The sequence below is a fragment of the Scyliorhinus torazame genome, chromosome 7, assembly GCF_047496885.1.
Source record: "Scyliorhinus torazame isolate Kashiwa2021f chromosome 7, sScyTor2.1, whole genome shotgun sequence".
NCBI classification, from domain to species: domain Eukaryota; kingdom Metazoa; phylum Chordata; class Chondrichthyes; order Carcharhiniformes; family Scyliorhinidae; genus Scyliorhinus; species Scyliorhinus torazame.
Window position 1 is genome coordinate 149,436,801 of NC_092713.1, and position 20,831 is coordinate 149,457,631.

A 20,831-nucleotide genomic window follows, 5' to 3' on the forward strand; every position below is an offset into this window, starting at 1 on the left:
GCTGTGCATTCTTCTATGGCTCAGCAATGCTCATTACGGGGCAAGAAAGGGTTCCCAGACGAGCTCTGAGACAGAAAATGACAGGCACTAGCTACGCACAAAATAGCTCCCTTGTCTGCTTCATTATCAAATTAATTTATTTTATCACAGCACAAATTTGGAGATAGAGGGGAAGTGGTTATGTCACTGGACGAGGAATCCCTCTTGATCTAGTAATCCAGGCTAATGCTCTGGGGGCATGTGGTAAAATCCAACCTCAGCAGCTGCCTGGTGGGATTTAAATTCAGTTAATAAATCTGAAACATAAAGCTAGGCCAGGGTTCCACGGCCCTATCATGGTGCGTTTCCTGCCAGCAGATGGGGTAGGCTCTTAAATTCCCATTTACTTCAGCGGGAACATAATACCCCACCAGGAGGGAGGGGTTGCAAAATCCTGGCCCTTGGTTCAGTTAATGGTGGCCAAGACAACTATCATAAATTGATATAAAAGCCCATTGCATTCACAAATGTCCTCTGGGAAAAAAACTCTGGCTACTTGCGACTTGAAACCTGTTGTGTATTTGTAGTATTTTCAGTGATTCCTTACCAGCAGCCTTGCAGCTGAATGGAGGCACTTGAGTAACATCACTGGAGTGGACGTCATCGGATTTTGCACGGGTAACTGGGTAATTAATATCATAGCCTGTAGGGTTAATGTTACGACCCCTTTGGAGGTCATGGGTTATGCACCATTCGGTTCCCCATGACCACCATAGAGTATGAACTCCCCTGGTAAACTGGGGCGGAGTTTATCCTTAACAAGGGGGAACCTCATTGTATTAAACCCTACCTGGAGGTGCAGGTCGGGAAGGATGACCCTTTGGGGCGAGGAGAGGTAGCTGTGTATATCGAATAATCCTACCGTGCGTTCCTATGTGTCTCTCATTGGATCCTACAGTTAACATCTCCTGAACCAAGCTCTTTTTGTCATTGAACCTCAATGGCCTTCTAAAGTCAATCCTGCGAACACCACAAAATCCACAGCAGACTGCCTCGCAAACTAATCAGTTCAAGGACAATTAGGATAGGCAACAAATGCTGTTCTTGCCAGCAACGGCCATGCCCCATGAAATAAAAAAGAAAAAAATGCAAATCTCTCTTTCCTTCCCCAAGTTAAACAAACGCCTCTGCTGCCATGACTGCCCCACTGCAGATTGATGTGAACATTCCCTTGGACTCCTCAAATTCAGAACAACTACACCAGACAAGAAGGAAGGTGAATCAAAAGCCTGCAGGCTCCTGGCCATGATCTTGGACTCCAGACTTAAATCCCTGGACTAGTACATTGGGACCAAATCAATGTTCAAATGAATGTCCACCCCACCACCTCCTACCACCCCAGGATAGGAAGATTTTTTGTTTAAAAGGGGTTCAGGTTTTTGCAGTGAGATTCTTTATTTAACAATAGCTGTGTGGTGACCTTGACGGTTTGACTTCCTCCTTTTATTTTAGGGAATGCTGCTGGTGAGCGCTCTCCTTTAACAGAGCCCTCTGATGGCAAAACTGTCTTTAACCCATTTAGTAAAATGCTTTCATGATGGAGCAGAAATGTTGTATGCCATTCTTATCTTACTTATGTAACATTGCTTGGGACATTTTCAGCAAATGATCTCATCAGACCTGGTTTTGTGAAGATTGGAAAGATATCAACTTTGAAGGTCATGATAACTTTGAAGTTTATTCTGCAATTTGGGTAGATCTGATTCCAATTCCCAATGGAGGATAATGTTGCTCTCAACTGAGGAGTTTGATTTCATCTCTGCCAGGGCTTCATTTTGACAGTCGGATCAATAATTGTTATAAATGGATCCCAATGATTGATGATCTAATCATCTTGTTGCTTTAATTAATTAATGAGATTAGCATCGAAACAATGAGTCATATAGTTAACTGTAAAGTAATACAGTACATCAGTGTTCTAGGCATCCAGCTGAACTAAACATTTCAGTATGATTATTTGACTGTACGTACTTTTGTCTTTATCTCAGGTTTTTAACTCCTCCAGGGCAATGTAAATTGAATTTTCCCCTCAGCAGGTCAATTCTCTCTGAGACTAAATGCATCTTGGACATAAATGCTCGTGCCATTTGTAGATGCAACTGATCTCCCCAGTGCCTCCCTCACAGTTGTAGGTCTTTGACCCTCCCTCATTTATATGGTTTCAATCACTATTACCCTGCCACAACCTTTCCTGTACTCTTCAGTTTTGCTAATACTTTGTGTTTTCAACATGCCTCATTTCTTCCTTGCCAGTTCTAAATGTGCTGTGAAACATGTTATGCCTCCTCATCATTCCCCCACCGTATTTTCAAATGAAGACTCTTCACAGAGTCCATCGCCCTCTGGGACAACACAACTGTGTCAATCTTCTCTTCCTCCTACAACATACAGACATTCAAAATCCTAGCTAGGTGGCATTTCTTCTCATGTCTTTTGCTTTATTTTATATATTCTTGCATTCTTTACGAACTTGGTGCTGTTCTACCTGGAATATAACAGAGAAAGAACCAGATTTTGTACATGGATTAAACGGTGTTTGAGTAACATCAAGATGTTAATAAAGGCTGATGGAGCTTGTTCTGTCACTCCTCAACTTCAACTTCCAAATTAAGCTTATTAAAATGGTAGAATAACTATCATTGACTTTACTTTACCAGTTTAATTCTGTTAATGTAACTGAAAACTTTATTGAAGCTGTTAAAAACTATCCTGAGTTTAACTGTATCCATATTTAGTCGCCCTCATCTCTCTTCTTACAATCAGTAACATTTGTACACACAAATGTCAGGCACTGACGATCTCCAACAAGACAGAATCTAACCATCTCCCCTACAGGTCCCGTGCCATTCCCATTGCTGAATCCCCTGTTCTGATGTGTCGGTTTTCATCTGAATCATGCTGGGACCAGAGACCTGACTATCAATATCCTGCTGGTTACCATTGACCAGAAATTGAAATGGATCAGCATTATAAATACTGTGCTGGAAGAACAGGTCAGAGATTGGAAATTCTGCAGAGAGTAACTCACCTCCTGTCTCCCCAAAGTCTGTCCATCATCTACAAGGCACAAGTCAGGAGTGCGTTGGATGAGTGCAGCTCCGACAACACTCAAGAAACTCAATGCCATCCAGAACAAAGCAACCTACCTGATTGGCACATCATCCACCACCTTCAACATTCACTCCTTCCACCATCGATGCACAGTGGCAGCAGTGTGTACCATCTACAAGATGCACTGCAACAATTCACCAAAGTTCCTTTGACTGCACCTTCAAAACCCTCTACCACCGAGAGAGACAAGGGCAGCAGGTGCATGGGAACACTGCCATCTCCAAGTTCCCTTCCAAGTCACTCAGCATGTTGATTTGGAAATATATCATCATTTCTTCACTGTGTTAAAATCCTGGAACACCCTTCCTAACAGTACTGTGGGTGTACCTGCACCATAAATGTTTCAGGAGGCAGTCACACTCCTTACACTACCTACCTTGAATTCAGCCATTGGTCAGGGACAGGAGGGTGTGGCAGTGAGTGATGCAGGTAGAGGGATCCAGGAGGTAGGGTTGCAGGACCTCAGCCCTTGTCCTTGTCCAACAGGTTAATGAGTTGATGGCACAAAGAGAGATAAAGGGTATGATTTGGTGGTGATTACTAAGACATGGCCTAGGGATTGAATACCCAAGGATACTCAGTATTTCAGAAAGATAGACTAAAGGAAAAGGAGGTGATGGAGCTTTGCTGGTGAAGAAAGGGATCAGTGCTGTAATGGATTGGAAAAATGTTAATCCAACACCCTTATTCAAAAAGGGATGGAGGAAGAATGTAGGAAATTACAGTTTAACATCTGTTGTTTGGAAATTGTTAGAATCCATTATTAAGGAAGTAATTTCTGGACATTTGGAAAGTCAAAATCCAATCCATCAGAGTCAGCATGGTTTTATGAATGGTAAATCACGTTTGACTAATTTTCTAGAGTTTTTCTAAGATGTAACAAGCCAAGTGGATAACGGTGATCCTGTAGATGTAGTATATTTGGTCTTCCAGAAGGTGTTTGATAAGGTGCCGCACAGAAAGCTAATACACACGTTACATCACATGGGGTTTGGAGTAATTTATTGGCTTGGATAGAAGACTGGCTGACGGACAGAAGGCAGGGATAAATGGGTCTTTTTCTGGATGGCAAGATGTAACTAATGGGGTGCCACCGAGTTCAGTCCTAGGGTCCCAATTATTTACAATCCATATTAAATACTTGGATACAGAGATAGAAGGTTCTAAAGTCAAATTTGCAGATGACACTAAAATAGGTGGGACAGTAAGTTACAATGAGGAAATAAGAACCTTACCAATGGAAATAGATAGGTTAGGTGAGTCGGCCAAAATGTGGCAATGGAGTTTAATGTGGACAAGTGTGAGGTCATCCATTTTGGTCAGCAAAATGGAAAGGCAAATTATTATCTAAATTGGGAGAGACTTCGGGATGCTGCGGTGGAGAGCGATTTGGTGTCCTCGTACATGAGTCGCATGGGATCTACCCCAGAATACTGAAGGAGGCGAGAGAGGAAATTACAGAGGCCTTGACAGAAATCTTTGGATCCTCACTGTCTTCAGGTGATGTCCCGGAGGACTGGAGAATAGCCAATGTTGTTCCTCTGTTTAAGAAGGGTGGCAAGGATAATCCGGGGAACTATAGGCCGGTGAGCCTTACGTCAGTGGTAGGGAAATTACTGGAGAGAATTCTTCGAGACAGGATCTACTCCCATTTGGAAGCAAATGGACGTATTAGTGAGAGGCAGCACAGTTTTGTGAAGGGGAGGTCGTGTCTCACTAACTTGATAGAGTTTTTCGAAGAGGTCACAAAGATGATTTATGCAGGTAGGGCAGTGGAAGTCTATATGGACTTCAGTAAGGCTTTTGACAAGGTCCCTCATGGCAGACTAGTACAAAAGGTGAAGTCACATGGGATCAGGGGTGAGCTGGCAAGGTGGATACAAAACTGGCTAGTTCATAGAAGGCAGAGAGTAGCAATGGAAGGTTGCTTTTCTAATTGGAGGGCTGTGACTAGTGGTGTTCCGCAGGGATCAGTGCTGGGACCTTTGCTGATTGTAGTATATACAAATGATTTGGAGGAAAATGTAACTGGTCTGATTAGTAAGTTTGCAGACGACACAAAGGTTGGTGGAATTGCGGATAGCGATGAGGACTGTCAGGATACAGCAGGATTTAGATTGTTTGGAGACTTGGGTGGAGAGATGGCAGATGGAGTTTAATCCGGACAAATGTGAGGTAATGCATTTTGGAAGGTCTAATGCAGGTAGGGAATATACAGTGAATGGTAGAATCCTCAAGAGTATTGAAAGTCAGAGAGATCTAGGTGTACAGGTCCACAGGTCACTGAAAGGGGCAACACAGGTGGAGAAGGCAGTCAAGAAGGCATACGGCATGCTTGCCTTCATTGGCCGGGGCATTGAGTACAAGAATTGGAAAGTCATGTTGCAGCTGTATAGAAACTTAGTTAGGCCACACTTGGAGTATAGTGTTCAATTCAGGTCGCCACACTACCAGAAGGATGTGGAGGCTTTAGAGAGGGTGCAGAAGAGATTTACCAGAATGTTGCCTGGTATGGAGGGCATTAGCTATGAGGAGCGGTTGAATAAACTCGGTTTGTTCTCACTGAAACGACGGAGGTTGAGGGGCGACCTGATGGAGGTCTACAAAATTATGAGGGGCATGACAGAGTGGATAGTCAGAGGCTTTTCCCCAGGGTAGAGGGGTCAATTACTAGGGGGCATAGGTTTAAGGTGCGAGGGGCAAGATTTAGAGTAGATGTACGAGGCAAGTTTTTTACACAGAGGGTAGTGGGTGCCTGGAACTCGCTGCCGGAGGAGGTGGTGGAAGCAGGGACGATAGTGACATTTAAGGGGCATCTTGACAAATACATGAATAGGATGGGAATAGAGAGATACGGACCTAGGAAGTGTAGAAGATTGTAGTTGAGTCGGGCAGTATGGTCGGCACGGGCTTGGGGGGCCAAAGGGCCTGTTCCTGTGCTGTACTTTTCTTTGTTCTTTGTTCAAATGGAATGTTGGTATTTATGGCTAAAGGAATAGAGAATAAAGGCAAGGAAGTGTTGCAACTGTACAAGGCATTGGTGAGCCAGCATCTGGAGTATTGAGCACAGTTTTGGTCCCCTTTTTTGAGGAAAGCTGTAGTGACATTGAAGGCAGTTCAGAGGAGGGTCACTGGATTGATTCCCGAGATGAGGGGTTTGTCGTATGAAGAGAGATTGAGCAGTTTTGGGCTATATTCTCTAGAGTTTAGAAGAATGAGGGGAGATTAAATTGAGGTATATAAGGTGATGAAAGGTATGGATAAAGTAGATGTGGAGCAGATGCTTTCTCTTGTGGAGCATTCTAGAACAAGAGGTAATAGTCTCAGGACAAGGGGTAGAAAATTTAAAACAGAGATGAGGAGAAACTACATCTCCCAAAGGGTTGTGAATCTGTTGAATTCGCTACCCCAACGTGTGGTGGATGCAGGGACAGTGAGTAAATTTAAGGAGGAGTTGGACAAATTTTAATTAGTAGTGGATGGGTTACGGAGAACGGGCAAGACAGTGAAGATGCAGCCATGGTGAGATCAGCCATGATCGTCCTGAACGGTGGAGCAGGCTCAAGAGGCTAAATTGCCTACCTCCTGCTCCTAGTTCCTATGTTCTAAGAAAGAACTATTCAGTCTAATTCCATCTTCCAGCTCTTGGTTTGTAGTCCTGCAGGTAACAGCACCTCAAACACAAATAGAGTCATAGAGGTTTACAGCATAGAAACAGGCCCTTCAGCCCAACTTGTCCATGCCGCCCAGTTTTTACCATTAAACTAGTCCCAAATGCCAGCCTTTGGCCCATATCCCTCTGTACCCATCTTGCCCATATAACTGTCTAAATGCTTTTTAAAAGACAAAATTGTACCCGCCTCTACTACTGCCTCTGGCAGCTCGTTCCAGACAATCACCCCCTCTATGTGAAAGAAATTTCCCTTTGCATCCTTTTGTATCTCCCTCCCCTCACCTTAAACCTATGCCCTCTAGGTTTAGACTCCACTACTTTTGGAAAAAGATGTTGACTATCTACCGTATCTATGCCCCTCATTATTTTATAGACACCTATAAGATCACCCCTAAGCCTCCTACTCTCCAGGGAACTCCTTATAACTCAAACCATCAAATCTCAGCAGCATCCTAGTGAATCCTATCTGCACTCTTTCTAGTTTAATAATATCCTTTCTATAATAGGGTGACCTGAACTGTACACGGTATTCCAAATGTGGCCTTACTAATGTCTTGTACAACTTCAAAATACATCCCAACTCCTGTATTCAATGTTCTGACCAATGAAATGAAGCATGCCAAATGCCTTCTTCACCACCCTGACCACCTGAGATTCCTCCTTCAAGGAGCTATGAACCTGTACTCCTAGGTCTCTTTGTTCTGTAAGTCTCCCAACTCCCTACCATTAACTGAGTAGGTCCTGCCCTGATTCGATCTACCAAAATGCATCACCTCACATTTATCTAAATTAAACTCCATCTGCCATTTAAAATCTAAATTTCTCTCCATCCAAGCCCCTAATGCTGTGTCTGTCCCAGTCAATATTGGGAAAGTTAAAGGCCCCAACTAATACCACCTTATTTTTCTTGCAGCTATCTGTAATCTCCTTGCATATTTGCTCCTTAATTTCCCGCTGGCTATTTGGGTGCCTGTCGGACAATCCTATCAAAGTGATCGCTCCCTTCTTATTTTTCAGTTCTGCCCGTATGGACTCAGTGGGCGAACCCACTGGTGTTCTTGATTAATAAGGGGATTTCTTGATTAATAAGAAGATCAATGGTTATGGGGAGAAGGCAGGAAAATGGGGATGAGGAACGTATCAGCCATGATCGAATGGCGGAGCAGACCCGATGGGCCAAATGACCTAATTCTGCTCCATATCTTATGGTCTTATATGGACGGCAGGCGGTTTCAAAATGCGGCTCAGCCTTCAGAAGGGCAATTAGGGATGGACAATAAATGCTGGCTGAGCCAGCGACACCCACATGACATGAACGATTAAAAAAAAAAAATTAGTGTTCACTCTAAAACAAAAGCGAAATACCGCGAATGCGGGACATCTGAGCCAAAACCTGGACGAAGAGGAAAATAAGTGATATTCTGAAGAAGTCAACTTCCTCTAGAAACATTGGCCAGAATTCTCTGGCCGTTGCTATTCACATTTCCCTCTGGCAGCGCACCCCCGTCCATGGGTTTCCCTGTGGCATGGTGTGGCTTCCATGGAAAATCTCACTGACAAGCGACGGGAAGAGACAATCCCACCTCCAGTGAATGGCACGTCGCCGAGAAACACATGGCTGGGAATCTCCCTTCACAGATGCTGTCAGACCTGCTGAGTATTTCTAGAAATTTCTGTTTTTATTTTAGTGCTGACTGTAAGCAGGTAACTGTAAGGTAAATGTGGTCGTTTGGCTGGACAGGCTGGTAATGTTGAACTCAAGTTCAATAAATATTGCCCGTTGAGTTGGAACAGTCGATCACTGCAGTGTTGGTATCTGGCTTGAATAAAATTGAATAGCTTTCCAATTGGCACTGATAATCTTCAGGGAACCAAGTTATTCTGTGCACCTCACTGGTAGTATAAGTATCATGTTACATAGAGCTGAAGTTAAACTCTGAGGGATTGTGAATTTACCTTAATATGTCCAAGCCTGATTCTGTTCCCCACTATCAGTATAGTTAACCCGATATGACCATACGTGGTTATATTTCTCCACACCACTATATCCAACCTGATATATATAAGCCTAATTATATTTTTGCACTTCCTACATTACATTAATGGGGCGGCACGGTAGCACAGTGGTTCGCGCTATTGTTTCACAATGCCAGGGACCTGGGCTCGTTTCCTGGCTTGGTTCAGTGTCTGTTGCGGATCCTGCACGTTCTCCCCGTGTCTGCATGGTTTCCTCCAGGTGCTCCGGTTTCCTTCCACAAGTCCTGAAAGACGTACTTGTTAGGTGAATTGGACATTCTGAATTCTCCCTCAGTGTATGCGAACAGGCGCCGGAGTGTGGCGACTAGGGGCTTTTCACAGTAGTTTCATTGCAGTGTTAATGTAAGTCTACTTGCAACACAAATAAAGATGATGATTAATGACCGTATTTCAAAGGTACTTGCTGAAAGCACATTGGAATGAATGGAGGCCATGGAAAGTGCTAAATAAGGCTGGATTCTCCAGTTCCCCAGTCACGTGTTTCTCAGCGGCGCACTGTTCCTTGGTGGCGGGTGCTCTACTCCTGCAGCTTGTGAATGGGAATACCCATTGAAGCCACCCCACACCACCGCGGGCGGGGTGCACTGCCAGTGGGAGAAGAGAGCCCAACAGCCAGAGAATTCCAGCTTATATAATGGTATAGCTATCTAGGAACATCCAGTCAGTACAATGGAAAGCCATCCCGATGTATAGATCTCCAGTTTCTCATGATCTGGAATTTCTTAGGAGCCAAGTAATTGAATGGAAGATTTTGTGCTGTGATGACATTAAGAAAAGAAGTACGAACATTCATATGGTATGTATATATGTTCACTTTCAAAGCATTTTGTAACACAGGGATTATTTTGGAGTGCAGTCACTGTTGTTATGTGGGCAGATATATCAATCTCCTTCATTTAAAAAATCAAACATGTTGATAGGTTCTGTTTTGTAGAGGATTGAAGATCCTAGTTTTTTAGATAGTATCTGGATGTTTGTGCACCAACTAACCGAGCCATGAGCATTTTATTTTTCTTGACATTTGGCTGACCCAATGATTGTGTTCATGTTGTCCTGGAAATGTAGTTGTCATCAGCCTTACACAACTGCTGCCATCCATGTGGTGATGGTACTCTCACAGTGCTGGGATATTGACCTGGTGACATCCAAGTCAGGATGGTTTGAAACATGATGGTGAAAATTGAAATGATGGTGTTCCAAGGAAGTTACTGCTTTTGTTTTTCTTAGTGACAGAGGTCACAGCTTTGGGAGGAGATGTTGAAGTTAACTTTATGTTCAGTAAAATTGGTGAGTTTCTGCATGTATCCTGTTTCGCGTGCTCAAATCATTCTGAACCACACCGTTCGATGAATGGATATTAAGCTCAGTGGCAGAACCCCAATCAAGCAGACTGCTCCATCCTAGTTGGTGTTGAGTTTCTTGAATGTTGTGACTGTTCTCATGCAGGTACTCCACCATATTGCCAACTTTAGCCTTTTATATGCTGTAGGGGCTTTGATGGGTTCAAAAACTGAGAAAACATTATCAGTGACAAACACTGCTGCCAGAGATTTGATGGTCAATGGTAACCCCATGTCCGCCATCTTCATGTCCCATTTGCAGCGGAGCTTCAGAAGCTCAGCAGGCCATAACCCAGAGGCCAAGGCCGGGATTCTCCCCTACCCGGCGGGGCGGGGGAATCCGGCATAATGGAGTGGCGGGAACCACTCCGGCTTTGGGCCACCCCAAAGGTGCGGAATTCTCCATACCTTTAGGGGCCAAGCCCTCACCTTGAGAGGCTAGGCCCACGCCAGAGTGATTTACGCCCCGCCGGCTGGCGGGAAAGGCCTTCGGTACCATGCCAGCCGGCGCCGAAAGGACTTCACCGGGTGACGCATGCGCGGGAGCGTCAGCGGCCGCTCACGGCATCCCCGCGCATGCGCAGTGGAGGGGGTCTCTTCCGCCTCTGCCATAGTGAAGACCATGGCGAAGGCGGAAGAAAAGAGTGCCCCCATGGCACAGGCCCGCCCGCCGATCGGTGGGCCCCGATCGCAGGCCAGGCCACCGTGGGGGCACCCCCCGGGGCCAGATCGCCCCGTGCCCCCCCAGGAACCCGCCCGCGCTGTCTGCTCCCACTGGGAAGGTAGGTGATTCAATCCACGCCGGCTGGCGAGAGTTGACAGCGGCGGGACTTCGGCCCATTGCGGGCCGGAAAACCGCGGGGGGAGCCCGCCGACCGGCGCGATTCCCGCCCCCGCCGATTCTCTGGTGGTGGAGAATTCGGGACACGGCGGGGGGCGAGATTCACGCCAGCCCCCGGCGACTCTCCGACCCGGCGGGGGGTCGGAGAATCGCGCCCCTGTTCACCATACAGAGGGTCTTTGAGTATACGGCCATCATCCTCCAAAGAACATGGCTGCCAGCTCAAGCATCGTTGGTTTAGCAATGAGTATATGCGGGAGGATTTAGCATATTCCCAGACCTGTCAGTTGGTGACCTTGTGCTGCAAAGAGATGCCATGGATACACCTGAGACAGCAAAGTTGGAAACTGTTCAGCATTTCCTCCTGCCTCAACTATGTTGTTCAGGTTTCAACCACTGTAGAGGAGTGTGCTAAGAAATCAGGCTGGTTTGGTGTTTTCAGACAGGTTGCTGTTTTTCCACGCTTTCTTACTCAGTTTGAACATAACAGCACTGGTTTTGCGATGCGTCTGTTGATTTTTCAGCATCAAGTGACAGATTGCTGGTAATTGTGGAGCCTAGGTATGTGTAGCTATCAATAATCTCCAGCATTACAATGTCAATGCTGATAGATAATGAATAAGACCAGCGATGACATATGAACCGTTTGAGATCTGAACGGGTGTCAGACCTTTTCTGGCACCAACACTCTTTGGCATATTCTTCTCTTTTTTTCAGTTCATCCACAGGGAGTGACTACATCCACACCAGAACTGATGGAAAGCTGTTCAGCCTTGTCTACCCGGGATCCAAGACAAAGATGCATTAAGTCCTCCTCAGAGAGTTGCTCAGTGCTGCCTTTGAGGCACTAGCATGCCATACTGAGGAACATCTTCAGCAGCAAAGAGACAGACTCTCTCACACTGTAAAGAGTTTGTGACAATTAGCATCAGAAAAACAAATGGCATGGTCCAGGATGTTCCATACCATCAAAGATAGAACTAATCTTCTACAAGTGACTATCAGCCAGATGGGTTACGGGTGGAATATACCTCACCTTCAAGGACAGTACTGAATCAGTCAAGGTTTTACAACAATTTAACAACTTTCATGGTCAGTTTCTGGTGCTATTTCACAATTTACCAGATCTCTTCTGAACTCAATTTCACAATTGTAGATGCAGAATTAGCAGTTTCACAACTTGCTATGGTGGGTTTTCTACCAAGAAACCTTCATACCCAAGACGAATATTGGACAATCAGTAGAGGTGTGGTTGAAAGGAGTGAAGTTTAAGTACAGCCAGGTATCATCAACATACATGTGCAAACTAATGCTGCGGCTGCATATGATGCAGTTGAGGGTCAGCATTTAAATGAAAAGGAGGAGGATGCCCAGGCTAGATCCTTGGATCCTTTCAGAGGTGAAAGTACTGGTACTGGAAGGGAAGAGGAGCTTTTGTAGGAGATGTCCTGGTTGTGTTTGGAGTGGAACTCTCAAGGGCAGTCACATGGAGCTGGACAGCAGAGCAGAGATATTGGGAGGAACATGGTTAATGTTTCTTTCTCTGTCGCAAAGATTACCTGAATGAAATACATTGTTCAACAGGCAGTTTCGAGAGAGTTAATCATTTCTAAAGTATGAAACAGGTCATAGGTTCCATATTATATTCCGAATAATCTGCAGCAGATGGAGAAGACTAAGATAGAAGGTGGCTGTGCGTTAGTGGGTAATGTTTTGAATATGGGTTTTGTGCCAAATATGCTGATGGTCATGGTGCCTGCAGATGTTTTCTGGGCCATATCGCTTGCTGCCTCTTGGATGCAAAACACAAAACTAGGTCTCTCTAACTGCAAACATGTGCAAGTATTTAATTTGCAAAGACATATGAACCATACCAGCCTGGACCAGGTTAAAGCAATACAGTGAGATTGGTGTCTTCAGTGTTTTTGATGTTGTCTCGAGGCAAGAATAACCCTCCTCTTTATAAAGTTGGCATCAGAGTGTGATTTTTCAGCCTCAATTATTCATCCCTTTTCAGACCCTTGGAGGCCTGATTCATTGAGTTGGACTGCAATTGGGTTAGAATGGAAACTAGAAGAAGTGAAATTTAGAGGTCATTTTGACATAGTGAGGGAATTGTGATTGCTTCTCAATGTTGCTCATGAGAAAGAAATAATTGAATAAGCCTCCGTGATGGCTTAGATGGTAAATGTATATCATGGTGTGTTACTGTATCAGCGGTGTCCCAGGTTTGAGATCACAGACAGTGCTCAGTTGCCTTGGTCAGAGTGCCTCTGGGACAAAGAGAGGAAGACCTGGGAAGGACTGTTCCTGGTCACGATCCAATCTCTTCTGTTTGCAAGTGAAAATTGCATGAGGATCGTACTGGGCTCAGATATGATGCCCTTTGCACCTGAGCAGCCTATTGACCAGTCTTGAACATGAAGACCATTGAGAGGTGCACAGCAGCAGAAGTTACTTTGTCAGAGAGAATGGAACGGTGCTGGGATTTCTATTTACAGGGTATTCCTGTGTACTCATTGTAAACCAAACAACATTCACAACAAGGCACATTTACTCAGCACACAGCTGCTATAGATTATAAAACAGAATAAACAATGTGGAAAAAACTAATATTCTTGAATAAATAATAGACTAGGTTCTGAAATGGTTATCTACTTTTTATTAGATATCATTCTGATTAATTATAATGCAACTTGTGATTAGAGAAAATGTTTAATCCTTCTCAGTTTCTCCCATCATTTCTCCAACACTTTATATTATAGACATTACCTAAACCGTTTAATTTGAGTCCAACATTAAAATATGATCCAACTGGGCAAGTGTTCAAATGTCCATCAGAAACAGTCCATACATTAAGCAACCATTTGTGGTAAGGCAGAGTCCAGGACATTGATGTGCTTCACAGAGTATTTGCAGGCGGAACACATTTTCGATTTTGGCGCAGTTATCGTTAACAACAGTGGGGAGGTGGGGACGGTGGAGTCAAAAGTGTGAACTAGGTCTCCTCGCAGGCTTTCATGGCATCTAGAACTAAGACTTTAGTCCAGTATTAGTGTTTAATAATTTCACAGAACTGTCACTGTGTTCACTAGACGGATCCTGTTTATGTGGGAAAGGGTGGGGTGGCTGATGAAAATGATTTCTTTCGTGCAAATCTCACACACATGGTGTAATCCTCCACTTGTTGTATTGTTAACTTTTCCAGACTTGTATAGATTATCAACATTATATACAGAGAACCATAGAATTCCTACAGTGCAGAAGGATGCCAGTCAGCCCATCGAGCCTACACCGACCCTCTGAAAAAGCACCCAACCTAGGCCCACTACCCCGCCCTATCCCTGTAACCCCACCTAATCTGCACATCTTTGGACAGTGGAAGCAAACCGGAGCACCCGGAGGAAATCACGCAGACACGGGGAGAACGTGCAAAGTCCACGCTGACAGTCACTCAAGGCTGGAATTGAACCCAGGTCCCTGGCATTGAGGCAGCAGTGTTAACTACTATGCCACTTTGCCATAATTGAATACCCCACTTTCATCTTCAACTGCATGGCACTTCACTTATGTGTCTCAAGTAAAGAACGGTGAAGTGTAAAAATGTTGGATTGTTTTAGTTAAAGGCATTTGGCTGTGTTAGAGATTAAGGGTTTGACGGATAGTCATTTTACAGCTTGCTCACAAGTTTTAATATATTCTTGGAAAATATCAACGTAGCATAAGGGGGAGGTGGTGGCAGAGTGCTATTGTCACTGGATTAGTAATCCAGAGACCCAGGACTCTGGGGTCCTGGGGTTGATTCCCACCACGGCAGATGGTGAAATTTGAATTTCAGTTTTAAAAAAATCTGGAAGTAATAGTAAAAGTCTAATGATGACCATGAAGCCATTGACGATTGTCGTAAAAACCCAGCTGGACTTTTGGGACAGGAAATCTGCCATCCTTACCTGGTCTCGGCCTACTCTAGACCTCAATAGTTTAAGGGTGAGGAAATGAGAGATGCACAAGAGGCCAGGGTTGGGCAGATACATATTTCCTGGAGGATTGTAGAGCTAAAGGAAGTGGTGACAAGACCACCGAGGATAATTAACATGAGACTTTGATGAATCGGGAGTTACTGTAAGTCGACAAGCACAAGGGTAATGAATAGGACTTGGTGCGAGGATGGATATCGACAGCAGAATTTTACATGAGCTCAAGACTGGAGGTAACAAAAGCTTGGATCTAGTGGCTTGGAGAGAAATGTTGCCATATTGTAGAAGATCCCATTAGTCATTGGAGGAAAAAATAGACAGCCTCGATGAAGATGCTGGTAATTTTAATATTTACGATGCTCTGTTTGGCCCAAAAAGAAGATAGTAGCGAATGAAGAACAAAATAACTGCCCCCCTGCCCCAACATACACACACACAGCCACTTAGTGTCGTCTGACCGATTATTGCTGATAGCTCCTGTGTCAGCCTGGAATGGATTGGTTGTGAATAAGTTCTGGGGACCTATGCTTGTGTTCAAATCCCTCTTGTTTATATCCACTCCTCCTTATCTCTGTAAATCTCCTTTGATCTTGCAACCCTGCAAGATCCTGGTACTCCTCCAATCTGCTCGCTTGCGCGTCCCGGATTTTCATTGCTCCACCGTTGCTGGCCACATCTTCAGCTGTCCGAAGATCTGAATATCCTTTCCTGAAGCATTTGGCCGTTGTACCTCTCTCCTTCTTTCAGTCACCTCTTAAAACCTACCTAGCGGCACCTGTCTTCACTCTGTTTGATTATTGCTCCTGTAAAGTGCCTTGGGACACTCTGCTACATTAATGCCATTGTGGAAATATAGATTGTTGTGCACAGGAAGGATTAGAGTGTGTGGAATAAAGGGGCAATGAGAATGGAGGCGTAGCTGTCACAGTTTGGTCCGACTGCTGTCTGATTCTCTGCTTACGCTGATACATGCAGTTTGCAGTCTATCACGTCTGCCCAAATGGCTAAATGGACCACAGTGGTCTGCTTCTATTCGCAGGTTTGCCAATACTATTTCTGATCTAAGTTGAACTCCAGCTGAAGTCACAGCTGGTTTCAATCTAACTGGAAAAAATCTGCAGCAGCCACACTTTACAGATGCCAGAGCATGCTTTGTTTCAAAGATGAATAAGGTAACTATTATTTAAGAGTACAAAAGCTAACTTTGAGGATCATTGTGTTTTACAAAGGTTTACCCTGTGGGCAGTGGATAACACTGGAAGACGCTCCAGACCGAGTGCAGTTACTGTCAAAGTACCTTGTCCACTTGTGGATGATGTCAAGGCTAAAGGTGCGTGTACCTGTTATTTTATTTCATTTAACTGGTTCCGAGTTTCACGAATCCATTAGATCCTGGATAACCACTGTCCGTGTTTACTCTGGATTCTGTGTAATCACTGTTAATGTCACCAGCAAAGTGATGGTGCTCACTGTTAACCTAATAAGAACAAAAGGAGAAAGTGGAGGTTATTCGGCCCCTTGCCCTTGCTCTACCATTCAATAAGAACATAAGAACTAGGAACAGGAGTGGGCCACCTGGCTCTTCGAGTCTGCTCCGCCATTCAATGAGATCATGACTGATCTTTTGCGGACTCAGCTCCACTTCCCCGCCCGAACACAATCACCCTTTATTCCTTTAATAAGAACAAGATTGAGTTCTCAAATCCACTTCCCCACCACACTCCTGTCCCCACCCCCATAATCTTTTGAATCAAACATCTGTCTAACTCAACCTTGCACATTTCAAGATTTTAGCAACACAGTGTCCGCAGCTCTTTTGTGGTAGAGAATTCCAAAGATCAACGACCCCCTGAGAAAAGCACTTCTTTCTTATCCCTATCTTAAATGGGGACCCCTTACTCTGAAACATTACCCTCCAGATCTACTTTCCTCCACAATGGGAACATCCCCTCAACATCTTTTCAGACCCCTGAAAGATCTATCCACAAAAATCCAGCGAAGTCTGTGAATTCGATTTACTCTTTCCCAATGATAGTTTGAATGTGGCGGCAAGACAAGGTGATGCCCAGGTATCTAGCAGCAGTGGTGTCATGAAGCAGGGTAAGCAGCCAATCACATTGAAATATTCTCACAGACAGCAAACCAGAAAGTAAAATGCACTGATTATCCTTCACTTTTAATTACATTTTACAGATGCAAGTTTGAGTCCTGCTGCGATTGTTCTGCAGATAAATTGGATCCAACTGAATGAAACCAAATACAGAGAGCAAAATCAGTGATTAGGAGCATAAGAACAGGCCATTTAACCCTTCAAACCTGTTTTGCCACCATTCACTGAGAGCACAACTGGTTTGTGACTTACCTCCATGTAACCACCTTTTCTCCGAATCTACTCATACCTTTGGAAACAAAATTGATCAATTTCAGATTTAAAATTTAAAAATTAAGCTAGCATCAAATTGCAACTTGCAGAAGAGAATTCCAAACCTCTTCCACCTTTTATATGGAGAAACATTTCGTAACTTCACTCTTCAAAAACAAAACAAAAGAAACAGACAAAGCAAAGAACAATACAGCACAGGAACAGGCCCTTTGGCCCTCCAAGCCTGCACTGGTCATGATACTACCCTTGGCCAAAACCCTCAGCATTTCAAAGACAAAACAATGAACAATAAGGTCAGGGACTTAAAGTTTTAGATTATGTCCTCCCCCGCCATTGAAAATAGTTTCTATCTACTTTGTCTATTCTTCTTAATATTCTGAATACTTTGATGAAATCACCCCTGAGTCTCCCAAATTCCAGGGTCTACAATAATGAGTGCAATCTCACTTTGTAATTTATGCCTTGGAGTCCAGGGGCCAGATTTTCATGTAAGTGGTGAGACAAAACCTGCTGTCGCAATCCTATCTCTGTTTCAAACCGCTCATTGACGGGATCCTCATGGCGGGCCCAAAGCAGGAGTGGAGATGGGACATCATGGGCAGGTTAAAAGGCCTGCCTTCATTCAGGGAAAAACACAATCTGGTGCTTGACAGTGCCTTTTCTGTATACAGTTGAACGTTCTGACCACATTCTACCCCCCCTACCCCTAAATCTCTCATCCCTCTCATTCCTTCACTATAAGCCCCTCAGATCCCTCACCTCCATCACCCATTGTCCAATTTATGAACAGAACTCACAAGCCCTATTATATTAGTTGGAAACCATTGAATAGCCCATAAAACTCCCAAGTAAAAGAAAAGGCTCTTCAGACCAATTGCAAACACTGTCAGATACTAGTAAAATGTTTAAACAGTTGGTTTGCAAAGAAGACCCCATAAAATTCCCTGAGTGAACACAGTTTTCAGAACTGTGGTCTCATTAGATATCTACACATAAAAACAATGGGAAAAGCTGAAACATTTACACTTGATTATCGTCCTAGGCTATGCTTCCAAAGTTATAAAATGGACTCTACCTTATTTTAATTAATCTGAATACATTTCCACATGTACAGTGTTGATCTTTTATTTGTCAGCTTGCCAGTTGGCAGAAGTAACAATCTGGCAATAATATTGTTTCAGAGGTAGTAATAGCTTCCAATCATGACTCTGCCTTGACTTACCTTACTGAACTTAGATATAACTCATGTTACTGCATTTAATGATGAACAGTACAGAAGACAAACACCATTTTACTTTCCTTTTAAGCTCTCCGTGCCTCCAAACCATGGCTCATGCCTCCAGCTAACAAAGCCCAGTTGCCTCCGTGAAATGTTAAATAGCGCTTACCTGAGTAGAATCTCAGTTCCCCACAATGTTGTCAGTTGCATCCTTCATAGGAGTGGATGAGTTACCGGACCACCTCCTTGCTTGCCCTCATGAAAATAGACAAGGGCCAAAATGGAGGTGCGAATTACGGTCACCTCACTTGACGACCTGTTTTTTCCTGTTGACAAAAGCATGGCCACAGGTATCATTCTAGTAAATCTACGCTGCATTCCCTCAAAGGAGGCTTCATGACAGCATCTTGTAATGGGGAACAAATAAGATAAATAAAAGTGTTTACTAAGCAATGGTGACCATAATGTTATATTCTTTAAAGAAAATGATTGAGAAGGATGTAAGTATGATCGATAATATTTTAATAGATTGGAGAAAAAGCAATTTGAGAGGCTGGGAATAGAACTCGTCAAATAAACTGTTTGAAAGTATTGGCAAACAACAATGTAGAATGATCCTGTCCTCTTGAGCAGCCACATTTTAAAGAATGTCTCCACCGTTTATTGCATTTAAAGAATATTTGAGTATGACATTGAAGTTTTGTAACTTCCAGGATTCAGGTTAAGAGCTTGAAAATAGGATTGGCTGGATTTCTCTTCTTCAGCTTAGACAGACACAATAAGCCGGACAGCCTTCTTCGGTGTTGTAACGATTCAATATGTTTCTATGTATTGGACACCATCCTTTCATGTGTAAAGGTCCGAAGCTCTGCAATTCATCCCCAAAACTCTCTGCCTCACTTATCTTCTTAAATCAGTTCATTAAACAGTAGATGAAGGAAAAGTGTACAGACAGTTAGAATTAGATGAGGAATGGGAGGAAAATAAACACTGTCATGGGCTGGTTGGGCCAGTTTGCCTCTTTCTGTGCTCTAGATTTTATCAATTTCCACACAGTCAACATCTCACATAATGTCTCTGCGTACCCCAAGTAATCACTGTCCATATCCGATTCATTGCATGTGTGCCCCAGGTAATCAGTGTCCATATCTCATTCATTGTCCTGTGTGCCCCAGGTAATCACTGTCCATATCTGATTCATTGCATGTGTGCCCCAGGTAATCAGTGTCCATATCTCATTCATTGTCCTGTGTGCCCCAGGTAATCACTGTCCATATCTCATTCATTGTCCTGTGTGCCCCAGGTAATCATTGTCCATATTTGATTAATTGGCACGTGTTTCACAGGTAATCACTGCCCATATCTGATTCATTGTCCTGTCTGTCCCAGGTAATCACTGTCCATATCGATTCATTGTCAAGTGTGTCCCAGGTAATCACTGTCCATATCTGATTCATTGTCCCTGTGTCCCAGGTAATCAGTTTCCATATCGATTCATTGTCAAGTGTGTCCCAGGTAATCACTGTCCATATCTGATTCATTGTCCTGTGTGTCCCAGGTGAGCACTGTCGATATCTGATACATTGTCCTGTGTGCCCCAGGTAATCATTTTTCATATCTGATTCATTGTCATGTATGCCCCAGGTAATCAGTGTCCATATTTGATTAATTGGCACGTGCGACACAGGTAATCACTGCCCATATCTGATTCATTGTCCTGTATGTCCCAGGTAATCACTGTCCATATCTGATTCATTGTCCTGTGTGTCCCAGGTAATCACTGTCCATATCTGATTCATTGTCAAGTGTGTCCCAGGTAATCACTGTCCATATCTGATTCATTGTCAAGTGTGTCCCAGGTAATCACTGTCCATATCTGATTCATTGTCCTGTGTGTCCCAGGTGATCACTGTCCATATCTGATTCATTGTCCTGTGTGCCCCAGGTAATCACTTTCCATATCTCATTCATTGCATGTGTGCTACAGGTAATCACTGTCCATATCTCATTCATTGTCCTGTGTGCCCCAAGTAATCATTGTTCATATCTGCTTCATTGTCATGTATGCCCCAGGTAATCGTTGTCCATATTTGATTAATTGGCACGTGTGTCACAGGTAATCACTGCCCATATCTGATTCATTGTCCTGTCTGTCCCAGGTAATCACTGTCCATATCTGATTCATTGTCAAGTGTGGGCCAGGTAATCACT

General features: G+C 43.9%; 1 protein-coding gene across 4 annotated transcripts in view; it reads left to right on the forward strand.

Annotated features, from left to right (window-relative positions):
- Positions 1 to 20,831, forward strand: part of astn1 (astrotactin 1) — a 4,064,875-nt gene that overhangs the window by 4,006,198 nt on the left and 37,846 nt on the right. For all 4 annotated transcript variants that reach the window (XM_072511608.1, XM_072511609.1, XM_072511610.1 and 1 more), the window contains one exon: positions 16,248 to 16,348. In XM_072511608.1, the coding sequence (XP_072367709.1) occupies positions 16,248 to 16,348 (101 nt within the window). The remainder of the gene's footprint in view (positions 1 to 16,247; positions 16,349 to 20,831) is intronic.